This window comes from Leishmania martiniquensis, chromosome 9 (genome assembly GCF_017916325.1).
Source record: "Leishmania martiniquensis isolate LSCM1 chromosome 9, whole genome shotgun sequence".
Taxonomy (NCBI): domain Eukaryota; phylum Euglenozoa; class Kinetoplastea; order Trypanosomatida; family Trypanosomatidae; genus Leishmania; species Leishmania martiniquensis.
Window position 1 is genome coordinate 410,462 of NC_090144.1, and position 24,759 is coordinate 435,220.

At 58.3% G+C, this 24,759-nt stretch overlaps 7 protein-coding genes across 7 annotated transcripts; 3 read left to right on the plus strand and 4 right to left on the minus strand.

Moving 5' to 3' along the window:
* Positions 1-20: 20 nt before the first annotated feature.
* On the plus strand, positions 21-782 carry LSCM1_07621 (uncharacterized protein; the record flags this gene model as incomplete). The annotated part of the gene is made up of 1 exon (XM_067324986.1): positions 21-782. One exon carries the CDS (start codon positions 21-23, stop codon positions 780-782), a length of 762 nt encoding a protein of 253 aa, XP_067180831.1.
* A 726-nt stretch (positions 783-1,508) lies between these two features.
* LSCM1_07622 (uncharacterized protein) lies at positions 1,509-3,329 on the plus strand (the record flags this gene model as incomplete). The annotated part of the gene is made up of 1 exon (XM_067324987.1): positions 1,509-3,329. One exon carries the CDS (start codon positions 1,509-1,511, stop codon positions 3,327-3,329), a length of 1,821 nt encoding a protein of 606 aa, XP_067180832.1.
* Positions 3,330-7,781: 4,452 nt separating this feature from the next.
* Positions 7,782-8,048, plus strand: LSCM1_07623 (uncharacterized protein; the record flags this gene model as incomplete). Its single annotated transcript, XM_067324988.1, has 1 exon — positions 7,782-8,048. The coding sequence occupies one exon, from the start codon at positions 7,782-7,784 to the stop codon at positions 8,046-8,048; it is 267 nt and encodes an 88-aa protein (XP_067180833.1).
* Positions 8,049-12,903: 4,855 nt separating this feature from the next.
* LSCM1_07625 (uncharacterized protein) lies at positions 12,904-14,682 on the minus strand (the record flags this gene model as incomplete). The annotated part of the gene is made up of 1 exon (XM_067324989.1): positions 12,904-14,682. The coding sequence occupies one exon, from the start codon at positions 14,680-14,682 to the stop codon at positions 12,904-12,906; it is 1,779 nt and encodes a 592-aa protein (XP_067180834.1).
* Positions 14,683-16,321: 1,639 nt separating this feature from the next.
* On the minus strand, positions 16,322-17,527 carry LSCM1_07626 (uncharacterized protein; the record flags this gene model as incomplete). The annotated part of the gene is made up of 1 exon (XM_067324990.1): positions 16,322-17,527. One exon carries the CDS (start codon positions 17,525-17,527, stop codon positions 16,322-16,324), a length of 1,206 nt encoding a protein of 401 aa, XP_067180835.1.
* Positions 17,528-18,878: 1,351 nt separating this feature from the next.
* LSCM1_07627 (uncharacterized protein) lies at positions 18,879-21,131 on the minus strand (the record flags this gene model as incomplete). Its single annotated transcript, XM_067324991.1, has 1 exon — positions 18,879-21,131. The coding sequence occupies one exon, from the start codon at positions 21,129-21,131 to the stop codon at positions 18,879-18,881; it is 2,253 nt and encodes a 750-aa protein (XP_067180836.1).
* A 2,386-nt stretch (positions 21,132-23,517) lies between these two features.
* On the minus strand, positions 23,518-24,264 carry LSCM1_07628 (uncharacterized protein; the record flags this gene model as incomplete). The annotated part of the gene is made up of 1 exon (XM_067324992.1): positions 23,518-24,264. The coding sequence occupies one exon, from the start codon at positions 24,262-24,264 to the stop codon at positions 23,518-23,520; it is 747 nt and encodes a 248-aa protein (XP_067180837.1).
* Positions 24,265-24,759: the final 495 nt, after the last annotated feature.

A 24,759-nucleotide genomic window follows, 5' to 3' on the forward strand; every position in this document is an offset into this window, starting at 1 on the left:
TTTATGGAGGCCAAGAAAATATGAACGATGATGTCGTTCGTTTTTTTAGCAGAACCAGCCGCTACAGACCCGAGGTTCTGCGCCGCATTGTGGTGGATATCGACAAAGTCTGCGTTTCATTCGACTTTTCTCGAAAGATCACAACCTGGGGCAGCACCGAGCAGCCCAAACTTTGTCTGTACGGCGGGCTTCCCGTAAGCTTTCCAATGATTACCAGAAGTGAAGCAGGTGGAGAAAGTGAACCTGCTGGTGAGCCAGTCGCTCAGCCTTTTCTTATTCCTATCCAAATCTGGATCTCAAGGCATTATCCCGCTGAACCGCCTTTTATCTACCTCGTATGCAACCGCTTTAGCGAAGAGTCACGCATTCCGGAGTCCGTAAATGCCTCTGTCATGAAGATCGTAAGCAATCACCCTTACGTAGATTTTACAGGTCTGTGCTTCTGCAAAGAGCTAGCCGAATGGAAGCCATCTACTTCGTCCCTGTGCTTCACAGTGGAGCAGCTGCGCAAGGGGTTGGAAAAAAGCGGCCGTTGCCCAATTTACATTGATCAGAGAATTTGTGGAAACTCGGTGGCAGTTAGCGGCACTGCGAGCACATCCGACAACAGGAGCGTCACGGATGACACACAACCAAATGCATGTCTTGTTTGTTATCGAACGAAGAATACAGTTCTAGTACCGTGTGGACACTTTTGCATGTGTACGTGTTGTGCAGCAAATTTGACGGAGTGCCCGCTTTGCCGCTCAAAGATTATGGTTCGTCAACGAGTGTTTCAGTGACGCCGTTGCTTCGTTTTGGTTTTGTGCATTCACGCCAGTGTGACAGGGCCTTTCAAAGTGCAAAAAGAGGTCCAGCTCTTTTGATTGAGCAAAGGAGTATGTGCTTCCGCCGTTGACAGCGCGGTCAAACGTTATTAGACGACGAACAGCGGCGTCTTGTTATCGATTGGTAAAGTCTGCTACCCGGCGTGTTTTTCAGGGGTTTAATATACAGCATGGGTAGCAGTGAAAAAAAAAGACGAACCTCCGAAGAAGGGCTTGTTTGCATTTCAGGTGAGGGCTATGTGCGAAGAAAAGAGTTTTGCAGTCGCAAACAAGTAGACAGTCGCCTCTCTGCAGTATAGAGAGAGGCCTGTTTATTATTCTTAACACTGACGAACGGTTTCGTGCAATCTAAATCTCGTTCTAGGTACGAGGCGTGCGCGCCTTTGTTTCGCAGAGTCAAATATGTACCATCACAAAGACACTTTGAAAGAGAAGGCTGCGTGTATTTTAGGTTTAGATGCCTCACTGAAGCGGGGCTATCTTGTCTTCACTTCTCCCTATAGATTGGCTTTTCTCTTGCTTCACTGGGATCACGTGTGCTTCTTGCCAACAAACTCATTTTCCCCTTATATTCGGCTCCCACGCTATCATCACTAGTCCTCATCACAAGACATTGTGGCTTTTTGAGAAAGATACTCTGTTAATTCTAAAAGAGAAATAGGCCCTTTAGCACTATATCAGATGCCGTCGAACAAGGTAATTGCCGCCACTGGCGCGGTCCTCGCGTCGGCGGCCCTCATTGGCACTGTGGTCGTCATGCGTTCCCACAAAAAGGACGCGGAGGAAAACGATGAAGATGCCTTTTCTGGGCCACTAAGTAGCCTTTCACAGTCAAAGAAGCAGTCATCCTTGGCACCCAGAGATGCTGTGCGGCCAACAAAGGCCACAACCTCAGAGGCGGTCCAACCGGTGGAGCCCATGGCAGCGAGGAAAAATGCTTCGACTCCGGCCGAGTTCAAGATCCCTGCAGCAGACGATCCGGCGGCCTCACTTCTCGAGGAGGCGCTGGATGAGCTGGAGCCGCCGAAGTCGGCCGTTTCTGCGGAGGGGACTCAGATAGCCAGCAAGCCAGTGCCCGCTGACGTGGCGACGGCGGAAAGCGCTGATCGCAAGACGTTCCAGCACCTCGGCATTTCGATGAAGGTGCCAGACGGCTGGGAGGTGCGGGAGGAGCTCTCGCCCATCCCGAATGTGGCGATGATCACGGTATGGAACCCGAAGTTTGAGCATTTCCCGAACGCTGAAATGCCAGGCACCGTGCCGGTGATTATTCTCTCTGTAGAGGATATTCGGGGTGAGAACTTAAACCTTGCCGAGTTCAAGGATCGTTCAAAGGACTTATCAATGCAGCAGATGCTCATGATGACAGGCGGCGTCGTGCAGCCGGTCGTGCGCAAGGATAGCAGCGTGCAGGAAGGCCCGTTTCGTCATATCCTCGAATACTCCCAGAGCATGCCCCCGTTTTTCGACCTGTCAGTTATCAATCTGCTCGAGGTGCGCAATGGCGTTGCTTACGTGTTCCAGATCATGTGCAACCCGAAGATCATGAATGAATATCGTCCAATTTTCATGCAGCTGGCGCGCGGCATTGTAGTCACCCCAATGGACTCCAGCTCCCTCGGCTTCTTTCGTGTGCACACTGGCAAGGTATCCATGGACATCGATACGACATGGAGCTGGTCGTACCCGGCTGCCAGTGACGAGTCCACCCTCTACCTTGCACAGTTTCAGCTCACCTCCACCGTGAAGAGGGAAGAGATAACTCTGTATGACGTGAGCAAGGTCCCGGCAACGGCTCACAAGCAGCGCAAAGAGAAGACAGTGGACGGAGTCACGATTTGCTCCGCCTTTGACGGCACACAAGAGAAGAAGACCTTTACATACAGCAATTACTGCCTTGTTGTACACCCGCTGCAGAAGGCCATCTCGTACCTCTCCGAGGCCGCGCTGGTTCGTACCGTGAAGAGTGTGGTCCCGTCGACAGAGGCGCCGAAGCCGAAGTGCGGCGCGACCTTCATCACAACAGAGTACGGCTACACCTTCGACGTGGTTGGTGCCAGTCGCGTCGTCTCGACCAAGTTGGGCAACGGGACTGTTGTTTACGCGCCACAGGGTATCCCGTCAGATCTGTCGAAAGCTGCGTCGCCCGAGGAAACTGGACCGACTGTCACCATCCGCATCGGCAAGCCAGAGACAGACCCTGACTGCATGGGTAGCATTGAGGAGTGGACAGCTCGCATTCAGGAGGAGGCGGCAAACGGTACTATCACGAAGATCCAGGTCATCCAGTTGAAAGGGCAGAAGTGCCTCACCTTCTTGTCCAAGGAAATGCAGGAGGTGTCGCCGAAGGAGAAGGTGGAGGTAGTGGGCAAGGTTTTCATTTTCGTCCGAGATGGCACGACCACGCTTGTGCGCTGGGAGAGCGCGACGGGGATGTGGCGCAAGTACGAGCGTGACATGGACGCGTTCCTCGAGTCCTTCCAGTTCATTGAGTCGGCGTAGGCGTTGAAGAAGCTGTAATTGAAGGCGTTGGATGAAGAGGGCGAAGGAGAGTGATAAGCGTGAAAGATCTGCTAAGGGAATTGGGGGGGCAGAGGAGTAGCCGGAACAAAGAGAACACGCGGCTGAAAGAACGAAAGAGAGAATGCAATGGGGTAATCAGGAAGATAACTTCCCATGATAGAGCCGCCGCTTTGCGTGTGCGCGAAAGCTTCATGAAGGGGGACACCGTTTTGTTTTTTCTGTTCGTAATGACCCTCTGCAGTCCTACGCTTTCTTGTGTGAGTCATTCCCTATGCGGGCGATTCTCGAGCTTCAGCGTTTTTTTTTGTTCTCCAGTTTTGTTGTAGGCTAGTGCTTCCTTCTGCTTATGTGCATGTGTGCGCAAGCGGTGGCACATTTTATACATCCCCTTCGCCTTTTCCCTGTCGTACTTGTCATCTCTACACGTCTAGTCCATCTCCATTTTTCACCCTTTTATGGCCAAGCCCCCCCTCTTATCCTTGTCGAAGCTTTCCTGCCCTCTTGCCCCTCCTTTCTTTTTCTCCATGTTGAGCCTGGGTTTCTCTTCCGTGCGCGCATGCGCTCTTCCCCCTCCTCCATGTTCACATACATTTTCTCTTGCCTCTTTTTGGCTGTAGTGGAGCTGTGAAGCAGAAAGCTGAGAAAATGAAATAAAGGTAAACACAAACGGACAGGCACAGACAGGAAAAAATAACGACAACCAAACGAAATGAAGAAAGAGAGAATTATCTTCGTACCACCTTTGTTTTCTCTCCCTTCTTTCAACCTTCCAGAAACTGACTCTTCCGCATACGCATACGTATACCTCCTCTTCCCTGACACACACACACACATACACTCGAGAGCCCACACCTTGGCTCACGAACGCACAGACACCATCAACAGACCCGGCTCATCGATATATATATATATACTGAAGGTGTTCGTGCGTCTGTGTGCATGTCTTGAAAAAACGACAAAAAAAAGAGGTAAATATGCTTTAAAGTATGTTAGGCGTGCCCTTTTAGTTTTTGTGTGTGGCCTGTTTGAGAGCGGTTAGGGAACTGTGTGGCGCCTGCGTGTATGCTGTTTTTTTTTTCCGTTAATTTCCTCTTCGTATTAGTGTGGAGGGATACTGTCGAGTGCAGGGAGTAGCAAATGGGGGGGGGCGTAACAAGTATTTAGAGGCAACTCGACGTGGACTCAGCCAAAACAGTAAAGAGAAAGCGCGTCTTGGTGCGTGCCCGGAGAAGCTTTTGCGCTGTGTAGTGCTGCCCTCTGCGTCGCAGCTCTTATCTTCCCTGGCTGCGTTACCGTCCTTTTGGTTTCTTTTTCGGCATACCTATAGTTTTGCCCGCACTGAGGTATACGTACACGCGCTGGAATGTGTTCATATCTTTGTGCGTGTGTGTCTGTGGCGTACGCTGCTGGGGCCTTTCTCGCTTCTTTTGCCTCTTTCCAGTGCAGTCACTCGTAGACCTCTCTCTGTGCTTGCTCCCCTCCCCCCCTCTTCCCCCCTGGCTGTTCCGTGAAGTGTGCCGTACGTGTTTCTGCTTGTCTGCACTGATATGAAAATTGGTATGCTCATACCTTGGTGCTGCCACCGGTGTAGCTCCTTTTTTTCCCGTGTTTGGGTATCGCCGTCTCGAGGCTTGTTTGCTTTGCTGTTGTTCGTTTTTTTCTTTTCGCCGTTGTCGTTTCTTTCTCTTTCTCTAGCGTTAGCCAAGGCGTTTTTTTGTTTTCCTCTAATATTGTTATCCCTCCCTCTCTCCCTCTCCATTCGCCGCCCTCGTTGTCGTCCTTCTTTGTGTGTTCCAACCCGTTCCCCCCTTATATATATGTGTGTGTTTATCTCGCGTGCTTAAATGCTTATCTGTTGTGTTGGTGCGCATTTCCTCTTGGACATGTTAGGCCTGCGTCGTTTCAGAACTTACGCGTCTCTTTTCTTTTACTCGGTAATCTGTTTGTTTCTGTTCATGTCCCTTTACGATTCCTAATGTGACGTACTTCTCTGTTTCGCAAGTACAACTCTCCCTCCACTTCCTCTCACCTCCACTACCACAGCTACTTCGAAACTTACCACACACATACACACACACACTCTAACTTCGTAAAGCTAAAAAACAAAAGGAAAACGAAATGAAACGTGCGTGGGGGAAAAGGTACAATGAGCATACCGGCAACACGACTGCTTCTTCGATGATTGCTGCTGTTGATTGTCGCTCAGGCATTAGTCCAACCATCAAGCATAAGGCTGGCGACGTGTGTGCGTTTGTGGGGGTGGGGTGGGGGCAGGAGAAGACAAGCGCGATGGCGAAGGCGCAGTGTCAGAGCGTCATCGAAGGCACCCTTATTTTCCCCATGACTTGGTCTCCTCCCCTCCCCCCTCTCGCCACCACTAGTGGCCAAGTCCACTTTCCCTATTTCCGTGCCCACCACAGTTGCGATAAGCAACGATGAAAGGCAGCGGGGCCGCCTCCTCTTTTGCCCCATCACTCCCCCTCGCTACTTCCCAAACCACCCGCCCTACCCCCGGCTTCTTCCCCTCTTCCTTCCTGCTTCGCCCCTCTCTCTATTTCCCCCAGCTGCATCCACAGCAGCTCTTCTTTTCACTTCGCAGCCTTTTCCACCCTATTCTTCAGAGCTCTCGTTGTATGATTTCTTTCCAATGGCTCATCGTTATGTGCTCCCTCGCATTCCTTTCGTCGGCTCCACGCTCTTGTTGCTGCCGCCTTGAATTGGGCACTCGAGGTCTCTACTACTACTCTTCGACTCCCCTCCCTCTTTACACCGTTGCCCATTGGCCAGCATTCTCCTCCCCCCGCCTTCAAGTATGCTAACTGCGTAGACGCGGCACGCGCGCGCGCACACACACAAACAAACACATGCACGAAGGTGATTGCCTTTATAGCGCTACACGGAAAAGACACACAAAGAACGCACGCGTACATGAGGCCTCAGCCACTGCCTCTCCTCCTCTCTTTTACCCCTTTTACTATTCTCTCGTGCTCTCATGTGCCTGGCGCCACCCCTGTTGAGGGAGGGGTGGGGCACACTCTTCTCCGTGCTTCTGCGTGCGTGGCACTTCTCGGGCTCCGCACCCCCGGATTCTGCTGGGAGGAAGCCGAGCAGCCCCCTCTTTCTCCTCCCGTCTCTATCCCTGCCAGATGCCGAGCCGCCCCTGATGGTGACCGAGTCCAGTGCTGAGGGCGGCTGGGGAGGTCAGAGTGACCCCGAGCGTATCCCAGCCGGCCCTCATGCCGCCCACTGGGGCAGGGCGAGCGCGAGCCACTGCGAGGAGGGGAGCGGGTGGGCGGGCAGAGGCCGCGCTTCGGTCACTGAATTGGCATTGCCGCATGGCGTGTGCACGGCTGCCTTGCACCGGGCGATAGGGGCCTGTGTGGCAGGGCCTGGCGTGTGTGTGTGTGTGGGGAAGTCGAGTGGTGCTCGGCGCCTCTGTTCTGTGCGGCAGAGAGACACCGATGCGTCGCAGGAAACGAACACCTCTCTCTCTCATGAGTGTGTGTGCGGGCCTATATATATATTTGATGTAGGCTCTTCCTCCTCACTTTATGTGTGATCATCGGTATTCTTTATGGCTTCCTTTTCGCGTATGAGCTTACAGGGCTCCCCGTCTCTCTCCTCATCTTCCTTCCTCTACACCTTTCCGCTCTTTAACCTGTCGTCGCTTCCATTCACAGACGCATACACACAGATGGATGCGACTGCCAAAAATAGGGCGACAATACTCAGGGCCGAGGCCACCGTTTTTCTGTTTCCGTGCCCTTTCGCCGCTCCTCCTGTTCCCAGCAGTCATCCCTCCTCCTCTCCCTCTAGCTGTTGCTTGGCTGCCCCAGTTCTTGCGCGCGCGTGCGCGTAGGACCGGGCTTCCTGCACAGCTGCTGAGATGTGCTTGTGCGTGTCTGATTGTGTTGCTTCTTTCGCTTTCGCTGCTCGCTTTACGCGTCTCGAAGGAAATCCCTACGCTGAAGTGAAAGAGAGCAGCGCCAGCCCCAGAAACCGAAGTGGCAGCACCGTACTGTATCTGAGTGGAGCTTGATGCCTCTCGGTGTGCCCGGCATTCCCCTTTCTCCCTTTCCCACTGAGAGGTCTGAAGAGGGCCAACAAAACGAAACAAAGGCGAGAGCCTAACGCGCGAGCCCAAGAGAAAAAAGCACTCTTGGACTCCTCACAAAGGAGGTGCCTCGCCTTTCAGGACACCTTGCGCCTCCCCTCCCCCTCGTCTTCTCGTAGCTCTCTCCATTTCTCCTCCTCTCCCTTTCTGTACGGCGACCACCTCCCCCGGCCCCACGCAACTACCGAATAGGAATCCAAACCACACCCTCCCTCCAGCTTCGCAGATCCGCGCCTGATTCTCCTGTCCGTCCGTTGCCTTACACTACCAGCCAACACCAGTGCTCCTGCTTTCCCACCCCCCTCCTCTTATCGACGATGGCCTCCACTGTGAACCGGCTCCTTGTGGCGTTTGCAGCCATCGCGCTCGCGACCTGCGCTGCTGCGCTGGCAACTTCATGCGCCGTCAAACAGTGTAGCGAGTGCGTTGCCGGGTCCTCTACAACTTGCGCTATCTGCAACCCTGGGTTCCTAGTGAACTCGAAGGGGCAGTGCGTGACTAACGTGAATGCCGCAGCGGCCCCGTACTCCGCCGTTGCTGCCGTGGTAGCTCTGGCGGCTGCTACTGTGGCCTACGTTCTGTGATGGCATGATGCGAGCTGACGGGTCACCGTGGCAGGGGAGCGCGCCATGTACCGAGGTGTGTGGCGGTACGACTGCTGTTGCTCTGACTGATGCTGCCATGAGGAAAGGATGCTCCCTTTTCCGCTAGCGTGGCGCGTGAGAGGGTGAGCGCATGTATTGCTCGTAGACACCCTCTCACTGCCCCCTCCTCTTTCACCCACGCTTCGTGCGTGCGCAGCATGCCAGCTACTGAATGAGGTGGCATGTGCTTGCGTGCACGTGTGTACTCTGGCTCGATGTCTCCTTGGCATCTTTGCCCTTCGCACCTCCTTCCTGGGCGTCTGCTCTCTCCCCCAGGCCTTTTTGCTCTGTGCTAGTGCAGGCTTGACATAGCTGCATCCGCAGCAGCACAACTGCAGTGCCCGCTCGTTTGCTGACCCCTAAGTGCTTCTGTCTGTCTCTCTCCTTCCCATCATCCTCTGTATTTCTCTTCACTTTCCTTTTTGGTTTCTGTTGTCTCTCGCGTCTTCCTCTCACGTGCCCCCACTGCCGTGGTGACCTCGATGGGTACCACGTGCACATGTGCCGGTGCTTGAGTGTGTGCGTATGTTCATGTGCAAAGGACTGCATCTCTGAAAACTTCTGCCCTTCCTCCCCCCTCCACTCTCCCATCAGCCTGTCCTCTGTTCCCCGCATCGGCGCTGGACTTGTCTTCATGTGCCCCTATCTGCCCTGTGCGTTGGGGCCACTATTCCTTTTGTGGCCGTTGCGCAGGTACGCTCTCTTCCACTTTCTCTCCCCCTCTACACGAGCGGCTTCCGATTACCGTCTCTGACTTCCGTTTTCTCCTAACCCCTCCACCCCTTTCCCCCTCGCCACCTCTCCTGGCCCCCATGACAACAGCGTCGCGGCGTCTCAGTCTCTTTGTGCTTTCGTTTTCTTGGTCAGAGGCCGCTCGGCATCTGGCAGGGATGGGGGGGAGGGGAGGGGGCTGCGTGGCTTCCTCCCAGCAGATCCGGGGGTGCGAAGCCCCTGAGAAGTGTGTGCCCCCTCCCTCCCCCCTCCGTCAGTAGGGGCCATGTGAACACTTACTGCAGAAGAAAAAAAAACAAGAAGACAGGCAAAGGGAGCGGACATCTCCACGTAACGAGAGTGCCCTTCGTAGCGGTGACGTGAAGTGCGCCCAGCTACGTTTCCTCATGCCGGCAGGTGAGTGCACCAAACGCCCATCTCCCTCCGGCACAGGAGGCCCAGCGGATTCCCCGACGCACAGCGAAGCGGCCAAAAAGAGTCTCCCTCCCCAAGAAGCTGATGCATCATCTCGTCTCCCATGCGACGTTTTCCCTCTCGTGTGCCACTGTCTATCCTCCAAGTCCTCGCTCCCCACCCCTCCACCTCGCTAACCTTTTTTCTTTCTCTTCACCTCGGCGCACGGAAAGAGAGCAGCGTAGAGCTTTGTGCTGTTCCCTTCTGCCTCCTCGCAACGTACACCAGCCAGCGTCTCGTGGTGAATCCTCAAAAGTTTTTTCTTGTTAGGTCCCACATACTGGCGGGGCTTGGAGGTCGCGGAAGATAACTTGTGGAAATGCTATTCTTGCGGCAAGACCTAGCGAATGGGAAGCCACAGGCAGCGGAAGTGGAGTGAGCAGTGCCGGCGGTCAGCGTGGGAATCTGCCGCCATGGCGAGCTCTGCGACCCAAGGGCCCCCCTCTTCGTTCCACTGGTAGCGCATTCGATCCATAGGATACACGTTATCCTCAGCTCAGTCTACTCGCTTCCAGCGATCCAAGCCTCGAACCGCACTTTGTTGGGGCCGCCGCTCGCTCCCCCTCCTACGAAACAGTGCCAGTTTTCTCGCACCTCGAAAGCGCTCCAGCTCGTGAAACTCAGACCAGAGGGTGGGAGGGGTGGGTGGGCGGGACGTAAACCGCCCTTTGGGGACGGACACTCTTGGAAAGGGCAGCCTAGCGCTGAGAGCAGGCTGCTCGATGGCGCGCATGAGGTAAAGTTGCTTCAGTCCCAGCGATGAAAGGGGCGGTGGTGATTCATATCGGAGCCTCACTTTGGCGGTGTCCAGCGGGTAGGGGTTCGCCAGAGCTGAGGGGCTCGGGGCAACTGGGAAGGGGCCAGGGCCTCAAATATTGCGACGTGTACGCCTCAAAACAGTTAACAGATGGATGGCTGAGATGTCGCGCGGCTGTGTTGTGAGAGAAACGAGAAAGCGTGAGGGGAGGAGAACGTGATGTGGGTGGCTGGCGCTCCTGCTAGTCGCATGCGCTTGAACAGCACTCCTCCACATTTAGGGAGCAAATCACGCCTCATCTTCGTTGCGCTCGCGGGTCTCATTTCTCCTGTAAGCAGACTTCTGGCCAGGACCAGCCCTCGTCCCCCTCCCGGTGCGTGGAGCACAGACCGCCGGGGACGCTGGTCGACAGAGCACGCCACTATCGTTTTATGGGAGAAAGCACACGCAGACATTAGGCTGCTCGCGGGACGGGCAAGGGGTACATACGGGCTCCGCCCGCGAGTGCGCTTATACTTAGTGGTGGGCCCCTCGCTGCGCAGTCCGTGTAGGCAGTGCCACCCGAACACCACTCACGGGGCTGGTGGGGTGTCGGCGCGTCTGCTCCCTAACAGGATGGGGGGAACTAGGGAGCCGCATGGCAACACGTTGACTGGGCGCAGCCATATTTACTTATGAATAAGGAAAGCAATCAACCGCTTACAGAATAATCAACGCTCACAGTTTGCAGCAACGGTGTAGCACCGGGCTGCGGTTACGAGTTCAACGAGAAGACACAAACCATTTAGGAATACGGCGCAGCCAATCGTTACGAGACAGACGGCAGCTTCGACGGGCACCCTCACTGCCGCTACCGGGGACCTGTCAACAACCTCCTGGGCGGGCGGGTGGGCGTTTTTCCCCCGAAACTATTGTGTGAAAGGCGATGGTGGCGTGGAGGGCGAGAGGGCTTCGCTGCTTCACCGGGTATCCACCGTTTGCGTGCAGAGCACTCATGCGTGTGCAGGAGAGACGGTGGGAAACGCAGGGGGAGAGGTAGAGTCACCATCCCGCACACAAGGTGGCGTCCACGCGTGTCCGGTGCCGTGCAGCCTGGTCGGCGAGCCGGGCCTCCGGTTCACCTCCGCCCCATCTGGCGGGGCAAAAAACGCATCGAGCTCTGTTGTCCGATTGGCGCGCGCACCCTATATTACCCGACACGCTCTAACCTCGCACGGCCGGGCTTTGGATTAAACGAACTCCACGCCGTTGCCGTCCGGATTTTTTTTTGGGGTGGGGTGGGGCGCTCGGTGGCGGGCCGTTGGGTGGGCCTCTGGGCAGGCGCCCCTCGGTGGGGCACAAAAAAACAGAAAAAGAGACTCCGATACCGGGAATCGAACCCGGATCTCCTGGGTGAAAGCCAGGTGTTCTAACCGTTATACTACATCGGACCCGTTAGTATTCTTCTAAAACGAGCAGATGCTACAGCGTAAGAGAGAAAAGTGGAAAAAAGAGTACGGCACTCAGGGTTCCCGAGTCATCACTGACCTCAGTACTAACTAAGCCTGTGAGTGCTTAACTTCACAAATCGGACGGGATATGGTGTTTTCACTCAAGTGTGGTCGTACTCAAGGGTGTTGTGCGCGTAGCCCGGGACTAAGAAGGTGCTCTGAGCTGCGGGCAAAAAGTGTACGACGGGCGGGGATTGAACCCGCGATCTCTCGCGTGTGAGGCGAATGTCCTAACCACTAGACGACCATCGCATGTCTCGTTCTTATCACTGCATATGACTCCCATGATGGCAACTCGCGATGATTGTTTTTACTCTGAATGTTGCGACGTTGTGGCGCAATGGAAGCGCGTCGGATTCCGGATCCGAAGGTTGTGGGTTCGACCCCCATCAGCGTTGCTTTTCAGCAAGGCGATGCTATCTCCGCGGCATCCTCCTATGGGCTCTCGACTTATTTCCGTCGGGGAAATAGTTCAGTGGCAGAACATCAGATTGTGGCTCTGAATACCCGGGTCCGATTCCCGGTTTCCCCTCTTTTTTTCCACACCGCATAGGGTGTGGTGGTGGCTGCTTTTGTGCGTCGCCGAGGCTTCGTCTCCTTCGGGGCCCTTGCGTAGCGTTGGTAGGGTATCTGCTGGCAGCTTTTTTTTTCTCACGGCCTCGCCGGTTCGATTCCACACGCGCGGCGCATATGCGCTTCGTGTGTGTGTGTCTGTGGCCCGCATGGACGCGCCATGCGGACGGCCCCCTTTGTGAGACGTCGGGCGAGGCGACCGGCTGGTCTCGGTTTCGCTCTGCGGAGGTGTGGGGGTTTTGGGTGTTCGGGGGATGAGGGGGAGGTCAGGGGAAATAGGAAGCAGAGGGGAAAAGGAAACGGTGGAAGTCACCGTCGCCGCTAACATGCACCGCACACACCAACGCGTAGTTCTCGACGGTCGGTGTCTCCCGGTGACGAAAGCGCTACCCTGCCGCTGCTGCTGCTGCACCAAATGGAAGCAAGCAGGGCTGATACGAGTAGCGAGAGCCAGAGAGGTACGTTGCCCGAGATATCACGCTGTCTTGAGCGTTTCTCGCTGTAAAAGAGCCATGCCCCGCCACTGGCGGGCACGACTGAGGTGACTGCCATGGAAAATGGGAGGAGGGGGCTTTTCACTAGAATGGGCACCAGGACGCGCATCATCACCGCGCGGAGGCGGCGCTACGGCACCCCAACACTGAGCAAGCAACCCACACGTGGCGGATTCGCATTGAGATCGCCAGCAGCGGGTAGAAAGAAAGGCGCGAGAACTGCCGCGCGGCAAAAGACACATGACGGCGTTTCATCCTGTACCCGCACGCCTGCCACTCCTCTCCGCCGCCCCCCCTCACGCGCACCGGCTGTTCGCGTCGGTTCCGCTATCCTCCGTGCTGCTGCTGCGCTGTGGATGAGTGGGTAGCGCGGCCTCGGAGGCGTGCGCCAAGGCCTCCAGCTCCGCTACAGCCTTGCGCAGCGCCTGTAGCTGCGCCATTGGAATGTGGCGCCGCAGACGCAGCTGGTAATAGTTCGCAAACTCGGGCTCGTTCGGCGGAAATACGTACCAGTTTCGCTTCGGCTCTGCGAGGCGCTCGTACCGATTGACCCCATGGCGCTGCAGCATGCACTCAACCGCGAAGGCGACGCCGAGGACACAAGAAAGGCACCCCATCACGATGAACACGACGCCGAACACGATGTCGCGGCCGCCGGTCCAGTTGGTGTGCTGCAGCACCACGCTCTTGGTGCCACGGAAGCTCACCACGTCGTAGAACTCGCTGATGTCGACCAGATATGTGCCGGGGTAGAGGGGCACGTCGATGATGCGGTATAGCTTGCGGAAGTTGGACGTGAAGGCGGCTCGCATCCACACCTGCAGATCGTAGTCAGAGGGGTCCGGCAGCGCGTGCCCAGGCTCGTGCAGGTACCAGCCGTTGCGCAGGTACTCATTCGTGGTCGGGTACGGATAGTAGAGGGACCACCAGTCATCGCGCAGCGTCAGGTTGCGAAAGCGGATCCTCGCGTCTGCCCTCCAACTGATACCCTCCTTTGCACAACGGTTCTCCTCCAGGCTGCCGCCGAGAGGCTCGCCTTTCGGCCCAAAATCAGTACCGTTGCAGATCAGTGTCATCGGCGTACGACCGTCCGCGCCGCCGTACAGTATCGGCACTCCCCGCTCCTTCGCTCGCTGCACCTCCGCGGGTGTCAGCTTGCGGAACAGTACAAACGTGTCGTTAAACTTGGACCACGGTGCGATGCCGCAGCGGTTGTACGTGAACGAGCTCGCCGGCCGTGTCACTTGCTTCCCGGTCGCGTCGGTGATGGTGATGGGGGCATCACCCTCGTTATTACGGAAGCCGGGGTACGTGTACGGCTTGCACAGGTATGTGTTACCAATGCTGGCCTTGCCCGCCAGCTGCGAGGTGGAGCGGCCATTGTGGAAGTCGCGGTAATTTTGATGCATGTTGGTGATCTTGTAGTACATGTACACCGGCGCCCTGATGCGGCGGCTGATGTTGATCTCCACCCACGTCCGCGTGCCCTGCGCGTGCGTCACGCCTTCCGCCGTGAAGTGCAAGATGCCTTGATTAATGTTCACGCTCGCGTTCGACGGCACGTACTGGTACTGGTGGATGTGGCTGTACTCCTGCTCAATGATCTGCTGCTCAGGGCCCTTCGCTAGCACAATCCCCCCCACGACCAGGAAGGGCACCATCAGTATGAAGAAGACGGGCACGAGGACGAAGGGCGAGGGGTAGTTAAAGATGCCGGGCAACGTCTGCTGTGAAAGTGGGTGGCCGCCATAGACAGTGCGACCGTGCTCGTGCAGGAACTCTGGGATGAGCTTCTTCTTCAGCCACCGCTTCGCTCGGGTGCTGCGGCTCTTGTAGGCATTCGTGAACGCGGCCACGGCACTATCTGTGCCAGTCACGCCATCGCCATCGCACGCACCATGTCGCTCGCCGTCGCTGTCCGAGTAGGACGACGTACCTGACGACGATCCGTGAGCGGCGGTGGGGTCTGCGTGCGACACCTCTGCTGCCGAGAAGACGGCACGACCACTGCGGCACACGTTGCCATCTTCCGCCTGCGATGGCGCAGCTGTCGTCGGCTTGTTGCGTTGGCGCATGGACCGACAGGAGCGGCTGGAAACGATCACGGCGAGGAGGGGTAGAGAGAGGGAGCACAACCCCCCGCCCCCCTAATGACGCCCTCCCTCTTCGAGAAGGGAGAGAGACTGATCGGCACGCCGGAACGACAGGCGCTGGCCTGCAGAAATGCACCGTACAGACGCAAACAGCAGTGAGGCTGCTAGGCACCAGCGCAGCAGCAACAATTCGCGCACGCAGCGACGGCGAGGAGCAGAGGAGCCAGAAGGAGGAGGAGGGGGGGGGGAAGAGAGAGGTGGTGGTGGCCTCCCTCTCACTCTCTGTAGGTGAGGTGTGGAGAAGCACAGGAAGCGCTGCCGGCCGAGCAGGGAGGGAGGACGACTAGGCGGTGAGGAGGAGGAGAGGAGCAATAGAAGGTGGTGTGAGGAAGCACTCTTGGAAGTGCGCTCACACGCGTAAATAATAATAAAAAATTGAAGCAGCAACACGAGCGGTGACCGTGAGCTGCTGCTGCTGCTGCTGCCGCCGTCGCGGATAATGATGGATGACTCGTGTGTGTGTGCGTGTGCGTAGGTGACGGCTTGCACACTGAATATAGCAAAGGTGGTAGTCGTGGGGAAGGGGAGGGAGGGGCAGCGCACACAAACACACTAACAGACAAGCGGAGCGAGGCGAGATATAATGTATGTATGCGGTGATGGGGTGGCAGTGGTGGTGGTGAGGAGGATGAATGGATAGACTACAGCGAAGGCAACCGAAGCAGATAGAACTGTAGACAAACGAGGCGATTCAGTTCAGCAGGGTAAGGCGGGTGTCTGTGTTCGGATGGCCCTACCGCTCACACACACAGACCGCCCGCGTTAGCGGCCACCGGTCGTATTCCTCTGGTGCCGCCGTTCGAGCTTTTAACCGCAATGAGATGCGGAAACGCTCCAGGACGAGAGGGCTCTGCACGGGCGTGATACGTGAGGTGAGATGAGGTTCGGTGAAGTATATATATGTATATATGCGTCTGTAGGGGGGAGGGCCGTGGGTAACTTGCCGGCTTCCGTCTCCCCTCTCGTCTTTGTTCACCTCGTCTCTGTGTCTGTGTGAGAGGTGATGGGTAAAGACACTTGCGAGCAGCACTGAATGCTCTTCGCCCTCGGCAACACGGATCGCGAGGCACGCACACACCGGTGAGAAGGCCACAGGCGAAGGAATGAAGAGCGACTCAAGTGAGGAGGAGGAACAAAGTGTGGGTCAGGGGTGCGAATTGGGGTGTGGGCCATGAAGGACGACGGGTGGGGCTGGGTGGGTAAGCGCCGCTGACATGTCAGCCCGCCCCACCTGCCATCACGACCCTGGGAAGAGGTCCAGTCCTTGCGAATGCCTCCATGGCGGTCCTGTGCGTTCCTCGCGCGTGCGCGTCCCTACCGCGAGGTGCCGCGTTCATTTTGCCTTTCACTTGTGATTCAACGTTGAGGGTAGTGGGGTGGTGGTGGTGGGGCGGACGGCGGAGACACTCGTCGGCGCCAGTCCGCTTGCACGTCTACGCCCACGTGTGCAATCGGATACGTGTCGCGGCGCGGTGGTACGGACTGAGGGTGACGCTTCGCGTGAAGGAATCCATGACCGAAGAGAGGGTGGTGGTGGTGGTGGTGTGTGTGTGGGGGAGAGTCAGGCGGCCGCCTCCCGCGAGCCTGAAGCGGCGACGCCACTGCATGGTTCAGGCGTGTGCAGAACCGCAAAGCCGCGTGCTTGCAGGTCAGCAGAGGCCTTGATGCGCCCGTGCTCCTTTGCCATGGCCAGCGCAAGTTCCTGCCGCAGTGCTTGTTGCTGCGCCATGGCAGCAGCGAGGCGAGCCTCAAGCGCCTGTGCAGCGTGCGCGAAGGTGGTACTACGGGCGCAGGCTCGAGACTCGTCACATGCGACTGCCGCGGGTGCCGGCCGCCGCAGTCGCGCGTGGTGCACGATCAAGTAGCGCCTTTTCTCTTGCTCAAGCACCTCGTAGCGCTGACGAAGTTCGTCATTCACCCTGTCTAACGCTCGCAGCTGCTTCACCATCCTCGCCGTCTCGTGTCGCTTCATGGCGCTGCCTGAGCCCAGCTCCCGCGCTTCATCTTTCTCCGCTTGCTCTCCTTGTGCCGCAGCTAACGGCTGCTCCGGCTTCTCATGCCACACCCCGAGGAGTGCCTGCATCCGCTCAAGCTCCTGCCTTGAGGCCTTCATCTTTTTGGCCAGAGCTTGGCGCTCCTGCTGTACCACTCGCAGCCGCGTGGCGCACGCGTCGTACATCAAGGCATCTCGCCGCGATAGCAGCTCCTGGGCGCTGGCGTGTGATGAGGTCTCGCGTCGGCGGGCATGAGAGCCGCTGTGAAGACGGTCGATATGGCGTGGCCCCTCCATGCCGTAAGAATTGTGGTGTAACACTGGTCGCGGTGCCGCGAAGGACGGCCTCTGCACTGGCACGCAGCTGCTCATGCGGACTGCGCAAGAGGGACTTTCTATCGGCCTCGCCAAGGTGTCTCCTGTGGCCTTGAAGGCATCTGCAGCTTTAGCACCAACAGTCACAGAGGCCAGCGTCAGCGACGCATAAGGTGCGGGTCTGCGTGCCATCAGTGGGCCCTGTGCCGTCAGCGGCGGAGTAGGTGTCGGCAGAATGGCGAGGGGAGGGTCTTGTGGTAGTGGAGACGGCGTGGCAGAGACGACGACGGCTGCTTTCGACGCTTTCTCTTCTCCAAGAGGTGCGTAGCCGGGCGTCTGCTGCATTTCCTCAGCTGCTTCACTGGCGCTGCGGCCAGGGGCGTGTGCACCTCCGTCGGCGGATGGCGCGCGCTCCACATTTTGGGCCGCAGAGCCCAGGGCGGTGTTCGCACACTCCATCGGCGCGACAACGGAAAAGAACGCGGCAGGGGGGAGAGGGGATGGAGGCGATGAGAGGGCCTCACGATGTGGGGGGTGACGACGGTGGTGGTGCACCGCAGCCCTTCTCCCCACCTACCCGACGGCGCTACTGCACACAAACAGACAGCCGTGCGACTTGCGTACTTTCGACCGCCGCAGCGACCGACGGTGAGGGAGTCAGTCGATGAGCGTGTGAGCGGTGTGTGTGTGGGGGGGGAGAAGGGAGGGGAGGGAGAAGATACATCATCAGCAGAGACCACCGCGAAGGGGAGCAGCGGGCGCATATCGAACCTGCTGCGCTGTAGTGTGAGCGCAGCAGGCACGCAAGCGAAGAAAGAAGAGGAGGACTTGGGGATTGGGCGCTTTTCTCAGGTGGTGGCAGGGACGGTCACCTGCAGCAGCGCCGTCTCTTCCCACGAGGTCGTCCCCCACCCTTCGCGCTCTCTCTCACACGCACACGCACACACACTCCACCAAAGACAGCACCGTATTCGGCTATTCACAGAGAGAAAAAAAAACGGTCAGTCGAGTGTGGAAGAGGAAGGCGCTTTGTGACCGCGGAGCGCCCACGCTGGAGGTGCCGGTCTTCCGTGTAGACGCTGATTTGCACCTTGCTGAGGCCGCACCCCTTCTTCTGGGCGAATGCGCCTCGCGCTCGTTGGCGCGAGCAGCGAAAGAGGGAGGGAGAGAGAGAGGGGGGCAGGAGGGGAGAAGGGGGCTTTCGGATCGGAGGGGCCTGCATCGCGCTCGCCTGCCCTCTCTGTGCGATGGCACCAAGCCTCCCTGAGGTCCCCGGGCAGGGGGGAAGGATGACGTGTGTTCTGCTCCTGTGGAATCGCAGGTGAGGTCGTTGGCACGCCCTTGACGAAACGGTGATCGCCACCCCTCCATCTCCTCTTCCCCATCCAGACTCATCAGCAGGCTCACATGATGTGCGTGTGTGTGTGTGTGGGGGGGTGAGAGGCAATTCGCCGGACGCGCAGACCTTTACACTCGCGCCCGGCGGCCCGCAGCCACCGGCCAGAGAATGCACCCCTCTCTGTATGGATATATTCGCTATCAACAAGCCCACGCTGCCACACAGAATAGACGCGTCGAGCACCACTCGACTCCCCCCCCATCCACATACAGACACCACACGCATGCACACACGCCAGGCCCTGCCACACAGGCCCCTATCGCCCGGTGCATGGCAGCCGTGCACACGCCATACAGCAATGCCAATTCAGTGGCCGAAGCGCGGCCTCTGCCCACCCGCCCACTCTCCTCCTCGCAGTGGCTCACGCTCGCTCTGCCCCCGCTTCTCTCAAAGGCGCTCGCTGCGCTGTCGCTACCGCGCCGACGTGGAAATACCACTCCAGACAAAGTCGTTGTCATCATCGAAGTTCTCAACGGGCTGGATTGGCCGGTTCTTCTTGCGCATGCAGCTGAGTAGCGTCGAGCGGATGCTGAAGTCGACGTCGGAGTAGATACGGTCACGCACGCGGCGCTGCAGCGTGGTGGTCTCGCCGGTGCCCGCGTCTGTGTAGCTGAACTCGTCCGCCTCCGGGCTCTCGACACCCTCCTCGTCGACGCCGCTCGCTATCTTCAAGATTGTCTCGATCATTTCATAGTTTCCAAGGATGTCGACGTGCTTCGCGCTCTGCTTGCCGCCGCGTAGGTTTAGCGAAGAGGCACCAGTGATGCTGTGGTTGAACTCACGCGTTACAACCCGACCCACGTTTCGGCTCCAGCCGTTCACTGCGCGACACATGTAGGCGAGCGACAGGAGCGGCACCGTGTCGTCGCCGTCCGACATGCGCACGCCATGCGAGGTGGTGCCGTCAAAGACGGAACTGTTGCCCACGTAAGGTGTTTCAGTGTTCGCCTCGTCTGGGTTCGACATGAGGTAATAGCCTGTCTCCGCTGGAAGGCCGACGCCGTACAGGCAAACCACCGTAGTGCTTGGCGCCTGCGGCAGCGAGGGCAAGTCGTCTATGGTCTCCAAGAAGGAGTCGACCTCACGCACGCAGCCCTCGTGACCAGACCGCTGGCATTCACTGCGGATCAGTGTCGCCGTGCCACGGGTGCCGAGCGAGGTGCCGTTAGGCAGCACCGTGAGCCCCGGCCACGCCTCCTCGCAACCACGCGGCAGCATCGACACCAGAGAGCTCCAAGACCGTGACAAGCCATAACGCGCCTCCTGACTGATGAAGGTATCGAGCATCTTTCTGGCCGCCCACGGAATGTCGAGTGTGTCCCGTGCGTCGCCGAGGAGCATTGATGACGCGGCTTTGCCGACACCCATCGCTACGCCGCCTACGTTCACGTAATAGGCGACGTGGCGCTCCATGAAGCCGCCCTCGCGCTGCTCTGCCCACCGAAAGAAGGCCAGGGCAACGGTTGTGCCGTAGCTGTGCGAGATGACCACCGCCCGCTTGCGGTTCTTCTGGCACAGAAAGCGAAGACTGTTGCGTATTTCATAAAAGAGGCCGTCGCGCTCGTGCGCCTTGCCGGGGGAGAGACGCCAGTCGTATGTCATAACTGCCATGCTCTGCGGGTCGTAGCCGATGTCCGCGAGGTTGATGAGCACCTTCGCCCACACCCAGTACCCAGGGACAAAGAAGTCGACCGAGGCGAAGCCGGAGTCGGCGCGCACCTTCGTGTCGTTGCGGTCCATCCCGGTCTTCTTGTCCATGCTGAACAGGTCCAGCCAGCACTGCGGGTCAGACAGGATGAGGTAGATCATCTGCGGGCCAAACATGCGCTGCCGGAATCCCGAGAAGAACGACTTCTGCCGCACACAGGGCAGAGAGGTGTCCCACACCTCAAGCGCGCTGGTGATGAAGCCCGGAATAATGGCGACGGGGTGCCGCCGCGGCAGGTACGTGCTGCCCCTGTTGTACTTGTTGGCGAAGGTGAGTCCCGGTCGCGCGTCCTCATCAACCGTGAAGGAGCCCGCGACGTCCTCCATCACGCCCCCTGGCGCGATCGCAACCATCAGCACCGCGAGGACCAGAACAACAAAATGCACTCGCTTGCGTGACAGGAAGTCGAGCACATCGAAGAGGCTGTGCTTCGCCCAGGTGGGGAGAGGCAGACCCTCAACCATGCGCGCGGTGCGTCGCTGCGAGTCCGTGACCTTTGCAGCGTCTGCCTGACTCGAGGAGTTATCCCAGTCCTCGAACTCCTCCCGGCCAAACAGAAAAGAGCACAGGCGCCTCCAGCGGGGCCGCGGCTCTCCCTTCTTAGAGGATCCTTGGCGCTTCCTGTGGCGATGATGTTGCCCACCCGCGACGGATGGCACCGACCGGCGTGCGGCGGACATCCGCGGGCGCGACGGCGACACCTCCAGCGGCAGCAGGCGGTGCATCTCATCGAAGCGTCTTTCGATGCGCATGGACGAGACGGGCTGCGAGGCCGGTGCGATGCCGCGCGCCTGCATGGCGGCCACCGTGTTCTCGGATGGCTTCACGCGGGGCTCGACATACTGCGCGGGTAAGATTTGGCGGTGGTGCGCTGGATCGCTCCGATGGCTCGAGGCAGTGCCACGGTGGACCGGCCTCGAGGCGCACGCTCTTTTGCCGTCACCCTTTCCTCGCATTCTGCCACTGGGAAAGACCGCGCGGGAGGGGGGGACGCGAGAGGAAGGAAAGCGGAAGGTACGACGGAACGACCGGCGCGCGCGTGCGCGTATCTGTCGGCGTCTGCCTGTGTGCCTGTGTCGGTGAATCGACCGTGACGGACGCTGCATCCCACAGCAGTCCAGTGACAGGCCCCTCTCCCCCTCCCCGCAAGGGGGAGAAAGTGCGCTTCACGACAACAGCCGTACGCCGTAACGTGTCAGAAGCCGCTGAGGCACGTGGAGGAGAGGTGACAGACTGTGGTGATATGGCGAAGGTGAAAAAAAAAGGGCGGTGCGTGCGTGCGTGTGTGTGTGTGTGGGGGGGAAGGGGCGGAAAAACGGTTGAGGTGCACAGCCCACACCGCAGAGATGCTGTCTGCGCGCGTGTCGGTGTCGAGGAGGAGGAGGAGGGGGAGCAGTGACAGCGATGCGAGGAGAAATCCGCACGACAAAGCAAAGCTAAAAGACCACCTCAGAGGCGGAGGCGAAGTGCAGCAGCGAGCGGCGGGAGTGATCGTCGAGGGGAGAGAGCGCGTAGAGGGAGCGAGATGGACACAAAAGATGCAGGGAAGTGGCAAGCGTAAAAAAAAAAAGAGGGGATGGGAGGCGTGCTGTGGCAATTTAGAGAAGGGTGAGGCGACTCGGATTGCCCAAGGTCAGAGAGGGCGCAACAGCTGGGTGGTGCGTGAGAGACAGTGACACTGCTTCAATGTGAAGGCGGGCTTGCTCGCGACCAAAGAAGAAAGGTAACGACGCCACTGTGCGCGACGTACCATGATGAGCCCGATGATGAACCTTGTGGGTAGGGAAGGGCGGAGGATAGGCTAAGGAATCTGCCTTACGCGCCGCCTCGGCGAGAGGGAGGCGATGCGAGCAATAAGTGCGCTACTGTGGCGCTCGCCTCTTCAAGTGCTTTTCACGCTTCAGTGACGCTGATCTGCGATGATGCGCTGCCGACCATTGGAGAAAAAAAATTACATGTGTCTGCGTGTGAGGGAGGGAGAGAGGACCAGCTGAGAGGCAGCGAAAGGCGAGAGGGACAGGGACCAAAAAGAGAAGCACATGAAGGAACTGCTACTACTGCTCTGCGCGGGAGCCGAGGCTGCTGTGACGCACATGCACAGACATATACACCCACACAATATACAGCCTCAGTGCATGCCCTCACACTGTGGTATGTACAGCTGTACGAGATGTGTGTGTGTGTGGGAGGGGGGGAAGAGTCAAGGGGCAGAGGAGGCGGTTGTGGAAGAAGTCGCGGACACTCGTACACCACCAGCACCCACACTGCCCCCCCTCCCGCTTTCCTTCCCAGATGTGTACGCACGCATGACACGTACACGGATATGAGCATGGATGTGTGCGTTTGCCCGACGTCGCCCATGTGCTCGTTGATATCGTTTTCTTTGGTGCCATTCACTCTCTAATGTTTGCGGTTGGGGAGGGGTGTCGGGGATGGGAAAGGGGTGGTGGTGGTGGTGTGTGGGGGGAGAGGGAGGGCAACAATGGCATCGGGGAGCGAAGGGCTTGTCGTCGCCGCGGAGGTTTGGGAAGAGGCATACTTCTCCCCCCTCCCTCCCCTTTAACCCCAACGCAACATGTGCCGTCACCATCACCGGCAGAGACTGCATAACCTTCCTCCGCACTGGGGGGGGGGCGGACACCACAGCACACACGCACAAATACACACAACAAATCGTTTCCACCCATGAAGAAGCAACCACCACCAGCAGCACCAGAAATGACAGCCATGTCATCAACGAAGGGGGACAGGGCTGCGCTGCGCTGGGCACAAGGCGCTCGCGTAGCGGCACATGACACGATAGCAAAAAAAAGTTACCGAACGCCCCCGCCCCTTTCCACGAGAAGAGAGAGAAACACAGGGCGAAGGCGAGAAGCACAGACGCACATACGCACACACACACACGCATGCACACACGCCAGGCCCTGCCACACAGGCCCCTATCGCCCGGTGCATGGCAGCCGTGCACACGTCATGCGGCAATGCCAATTCAGTGGCCGAAGCGCGGCCTCTGCCCACCCGCCCACTCTCCTCCTCGCAGTGGCTCGCGCTCGCCCTGCCCCAGTGGGCGGCATGAGGGCCGGCTGGGATACGCTCGGGGTCGCTCTGACCCTCTGCCCATCATAGGGATGGCACCGACGCAGCGCCGTCGTGGACCTGGGCGCCGGCATTCGTTAGCAACGCGTCGCTCTGACCTCCCCAGAGCGTACCCACGGCGCCCGAGCACGGCGCGGAGAGGTGTGACGCCTGCCTTGGGTGCATGCATGCGTATGCTTGTATGAGCGGCAGGAGTTGAGGAGGAGAGATGGCGAGCTGAAAGGTCGCGGCCGGCGAGGAAGGTTTTTACTCCATCCCTTCCTCCATATCGACGTCGCCTCCGCTGCTGCGCATCATCCACATAGCGAATAGAACAACCACGGCCGCGGCGATCACTATGCGAATAAATCCTGCACGGCTGCTGCGCACGGTCAGCTGGCTGCCACTCCTCCTATTCCGGCGGCGCTTCTCGTTGAGTGTGTTTTGCTCCATTTCTTCTGCCGTCATGCCCTTGCGACCAGAAGAGCCGTTGTCCTCGCCGCCACGACCAGCCACGTTGCCGCCTGCAGCAGCGCCACCGCTGCCGGTCGCCCGAGCCTTGCCAGCTTCAGCGCCGGCTACTCCATCCTTGCTATCGCCGGTGTCCAGTAGCACACGGCACGAGATGTACTTCTGGACCACCGACGCGGCGTTAGCGTCCTTCTTCTTCTGAATCAAGCTCGCCAAGTTGGCCCCGTGCGCCTCGACAACGTCTTGCTCCCCCAGCAAGGCGCACTCAACACGAAAGGTGTCCTTCGTGTATCGGGCGCCAACCGGCAGCCCTTCCGCAAAGGTCTTCTGATTCAGAAAAATCGTTATCTTAGCAGACGAGTTACCCTTCACGACCCCCTTCGAGTGCTTCAGGTAATACCTCAGCGGTGCGGTTGTGCGGACGCGGTAGATGATTGCCTCGTAGCCGACATTTGTGAGCTCGAACGTGCAATCCTCGTGTGCATGCAGCACCAGCTCGAACTTCTCCGGATTCACGATGATGTTGGGGGCGCTGGCATCCATCTTCGCTCTTCGGTGCGCCTTTGCAGGTGCGCCTCTGCCTCTACTATCGGGCGGTAAGGGATGCTGCTGCTGCTGCAATATATGTGTGCGTGTGTGTTTGTGTAAACGGGTAGAGAGGCTTGTGGGCGCCGTTGGTTATCACGTGATCACGTCTGCGTGTAATACTGTGCGCCCACACCGGCACACAGAGAGAGAGAAAGAGAGTGGGTTGCGTGTTCGTCTAGGCAATAGCCACTAATGGCGTACAGTAGATGGCGGGGCGTGTTGCAGGAATGCTGCGTGTGTGTGTGTGTGAGGGGGGGGAGACGGAAATGGCAGCGAAAAAAAAAGAGAGAGCGCAGCGAGTCAGTTGCAGGAAAAGAGAGGTGCGCATCCAAACCTGCGTATGCTCGGCGGAGGCTCCATTGAGAGGTGACGCAGAGTTCAGACGCGACTACGGCGTGCCATGCGCCAGTCTTCGCTAACCCTCAGCTCCGCCTCCCCACACTCCGGGGA